Source organism: Gekko japonicus, unplaced genomic scaffold, assembly GCF_001447785.1.
Source record: "Gekko japonicus isolate JY-2015 unplaced genomic scaffold, Gekko_japonicus_V1.1 scaffold2852, whole genome shotgun sequence".
Taxonomy (NCBI): Eukaryota; Metazoa; Chordata; class Lepidosauria; order Squamata; family Gekkonidae; genus Gekko; species Gekko japonicus.
In genome coordinates, this window is record NW_015165326.1 from 119,845 (window position 1) to 124,286 (window position 4,442).

At 43.0% G+C, this 4,442-nt stretch overlaps 1 protein-coding gene across 1 annotated transcript in view; it reads left to right on the forward strand.

Annotated features, from left to right (window-relative positions):
* DPT (dermatopontin) overlaps positions 1-4,442 on the forward strand; it is a 20,598-nt gene that overhangs the window by 4,407 nt on the left and 11,749 nt on the right. Inside the window, exon 2 of the mRNA XM_015410533.1 lies at positions 2,446-2,571. Coding sequence (XP_015266019.1) covers positions 2,446-2,571 — 126 coding nt within the window. The remainder of the gene's footprint in view (positions 1-2,445; positions 2,572-4,442) is intronic.

Sequence of the window (4,442 nt, forward strand, 5' to 3'; positions counted from 1 at the left end):
GCTGCTATTGTTAATATTGGTTGGCATCTAGTATCTAGGGACTCTAATGAAATTCAAGGACACAACCACAGAGTTCCCTGGAAGGCCAGATAATGAAACTGAAGCTCAAATACTTTGGCCATCAAATGAGAAGGGAGCACTCACTGGAGAAGACCCTGATGCTGGGAGAGAGTGAAGGACAAAGAAGACGGGGACGGCAAAGGATGAGATGGTTGGACAGTGTCATAGATGCAACGAACATGAAATTGAGCAAACTTCAGAGGACGGCGGAAGACAGGAGGGCCTGGCGAGATCTGGTCCATGGGGTCGCAAAGAGTCGGACTCGACTGTGCAACTGAACAACAACAACAAACTAAACTTTTGTTTACACTTTTGATATTTATTTTCCAACCCATTCCAATAAGTATGATATGTTGTTTTCTCTTTGCAACAACCTTGTGCGGTAGGCTAAGCTGAAAGAAAGTGACAACTGCCCAAGACATTTAGTGAGCTTCATAGCCAAGAAGTGATTTGAACCCAAGGCCTCCCATTTCTGAGTTTAACACTCTACTGCACTGCTCTCTTCTTACCTTGTGTCCTACAACTGTTTATATTATAGTCATCTAATGTTTATAGTGCATCAGAACACAACAAAATCTATTGATCCAGAGAGGACACACCAGCCCACAAGCAGTGGGAAGGCCTACCATATGACTATTTTTAAAGTACCTCTCTGTCTCTGCCTAGTCCTGGTCCTGCAGTTGGTGACTGTGTGGAGGTGTTCTGATATTTCACCATAAAACTAGACGGTCTATTGTGCTTTGCCAGGTTGATTTAGCCTCGATTTCAAAACCTGTGTTAAGGTTCTCAAACTCGGGGGGGGGGAGGGGGCCAGAGATCTCCCAGAAGTACAACTGATCTCCAGACTACAGAGATCTGTCCCCTGGAAAAAATTGGCAGCTTTGGAGAGTGGAATCCACAGTATTATACCCTGATGACGCCCCTCCCCACTCCAAATCCCACTCCCAGGCTCTGTCCCCAAATCTCCAGGAATTTCCCCAGCCAGAACTGGAACTTTAAAACCACCTTCCTTCTCTCTTTGCTGTTAAGAAGCTGGAAAGCAGGTAAAAAGCCCCAATGAGTACTTGGGGTTATGGAATGTCTTTCAGTTCTGCAACTCTAAGTTCAAATATTCATGTAGAACTGTTCAAGTCTTATTTCAGTATTTCCCCTTGGACTATTTCTAGCTATTTTTTCATTGATGGAGCAAGCAGTAAGCCAAGTAAAAATTAATTATTATTTACGGCCGTGTTACAGAATAACTGCACGACAAAGGAAAATCAAATGAAACCAAATGAAACTGTAGTCTTCAAATAATTTCCACAACTTGCATAGGAATTGCAATTAGTTTATCTGTTCTGATTTGAAAGACATTATACAGGGCTTATGTGAAATTTTGCCAGTATTTTTGCAAGTGTTTGCAGGCAGCAACTGCTTTTATTGTAAGTTGGGAATGTACAAAAATGAGGTTTTTGTTTATTTTCATTTTTGAGGGTGGCTAGGAAGGCCATTTTTGTACCCCACCTATTTTCCTTGGCAAATTTCCTGTGTTTTCCCTACTTTGATGCCACTATTATGGTATTACATTATGTACCTTTTATACCTTTTATGCCCCATTTATATGCAATTGATACCAATTCAACAGCAGTATTTCTATAAAATATTATTAATATGGACAGGAAAGAGAACAACTGCAGTTTTGTCATAAGTGCAGAGAAAACTTAAAAGATACTTGAACTTTCAAGCTGAGCCAGATGATTCAGTAACATCATTAGTACTAATAGGTTTGAAGTGCAATCTTGGGCAGAGCTATAACCTCCGAAGTACTTCGGAGTCCATGGGCTTAGGAAGGTGCAACTCTAGATTGCACTGCTACTGCCCATGACAGATTTGTTAAACACTCATACTTCAGCTGCAAGAGCACTTTAGGAACACATGTATTGGCACCATCAACAGTGGTGGTTGGAACAGTAATAATTTTCTTAGTATACGTATATTAGATCTGATTTAAACAGGCCCTTGCCAGGGCATAAGTAGTCACATGTGTGAGCTGGCATTTGTACACCATCTCTCGTCAAATGGGCTGCCACCTCTGCAAACCATGCCAGCGGGACACGCTCCTGGGCTATCAACCTTTGGTATGCTAACTAAGCATATATAGCAGCTTTGCATAGATAGCAGCCCAGTTTACACGAGACATTGTGTGAACGCTACATCTCATGGGCCAGTGCATTTCCCTCACCAACAGCTGTCATAAGGGAACCAGGCAGGATAGAATCAAGGGAGCAGCGGTTTGGCAAAGCAGGCATTGTGCCATAGCTGTATTCCGTGATTGACAAGAAAGTGCTTGTAGCCAGCAGGTCTTCTTTTCAAGTTTATATTTTCAATGTTATTTTCCCCCTCCAGGTATCAGACATGTTCAAATAATGGACTGGTGGCAGGATTCCAGAGCCAATATTTTCCATCTGTGCTGGATCGAGAGTGGCAATTTTATTGTTGCCGCTATGGCCGGAGATGCCCATATTCATGTTGGTGAGTTTCATGACTGGGGGGAGGGAGGGATTGAACCCTGGTCTCTGCAGTCTTTGTCTGACATTTCAGCCATTATAATGGCTTTATTTACAAGTGTCAATTAATCTACCCTCAAAAAAATGTCTTTTAATGAACAAGAGATGGGAAAATCACAGCTTTTGAGATTTGTTTTGTCCTATGTTCTTTCATTTGCCCCTTTACTTTACACATTTTCACACCATGCAGACCCAACTCAAACATCATCTGGACACAAATCATATGACTTGCCTGGCTCCAAGGTCCCCAAATGCAGCCTCGGCTATCTACATTGGGGAAAATGGTACTGGGTCAGGTACCATTAGATCACCTCACCCCAGAGTTGTGACTCTGATACAGTTTAAGAAATCATAAAATGTTGGGAGATCAGTCCTATGGTGGATCTTCTATGTTTTCTACTAATTCGGCCTCTAGTAGATTCTGTTCTGGAATCTGCTTTGACCTAGAACAGAATAGCTTAAATTGGTATATGAGTTGAGCAACTGGATCACTTCTTCATGTGGCTTCCCTAATTAGAAACCCTGCCCACCTACTTCTGCACCTGCATGGCTAAGGGGAACAGTGGCAAGCTGGGTGAAACAAAGCCAACTCAAAGAGAACTAAGCCGGAAGTGAAGTGTTCAATTACACTCACGAGATGTTTACTTTGCCTTTAATCTTGCCCGCTGCCGACATAAATGTAATAAGAACCCATATATAAGTACACAGTAAAAAAAAATGCATTCCAGATTGAAGGATAAGGAATCTTGGGCTTCCCATAATAAAAGCTTTCAGCATCCTGTGCCCTTAGATGTTCCGCACCTGTGCTTGAGGCCACAATCCTGCCACAGCCCTGTTTTATGAAGGAGGCATTCTTTGGTTTTACCTGCAAAAAGCCATCCTTAAAGTCTTCGTTTTAGCCTGATCACATTTGTTTTGTGTTTCAGTGAGACAAATATCACTTCCAACACTTTTGATTTAAGCTATCATCCTCCGGTATATATAATTCTATTTTGGTCATGGACTCCCCTGAACATTCCAACACGCTCCAAAATCAGTTCGCTCTCTGATCTGTCATTCAGAGGGTCTCCCGATCCACTGGCTGCTTTGCCTGAGTCCTGCTTTCAACATTCTAAACAGTTTGCTGTTCCTCTCCCACACACAGCCAGTCAGAACACAGAGGTCATTTGCATATGTGGCCTGATTCGCCTTTGCCTCCGAACAGAGAGGTTGTTTGCATATGCAGCCTCACTGGCCTTTCCCTCTAACAGTTTGCTGTTGATGTTCTGAGGTAAAATAAATTTCCCCTTAGTGTCTGTTGGGGGAAACCATGGTTGCAAATCTCCAGGTGAGGGCTAAAGATCACTCAGAATTACAACTGCTTTCCAGATGGCAGAGACCAGTTCCCCTGGAGAAAATGGTGGACTCTGTGTCCCTATATCCTGTTGAGATGGCCCCTGTATGGCAGCCAGTGTGACATAGCAGTCAGGGCTTCAGCTATTAAAACTTATGAAAATGTAAAATAAACCACTAAAAAAAAGCTATTAAAACTGATGTCCAGATGACTCAGATCAGTTAGATTCTATGGCATTATACCCTGCTGAGGTCCCACCCCACCCAAAATCCTGCCCTCCCCAGGTTCTACCCCTCAAATTTACAGGTATGTTCCAACCCAGAGTTGGCAACCGTGTAATCGGCTATGGTATCACTTTCCAGACCCTTGGAACCCAGAAAACATGGCACTGGAGGAGGTGCTTTTCTACCTTAGCTGTGACTGCATAGCCCCAAATTAACATAAGCCAACCTCCAGGCGGCACCTGGAGATCGCCAGCTATTAAAACTGATGTCCAGATGACC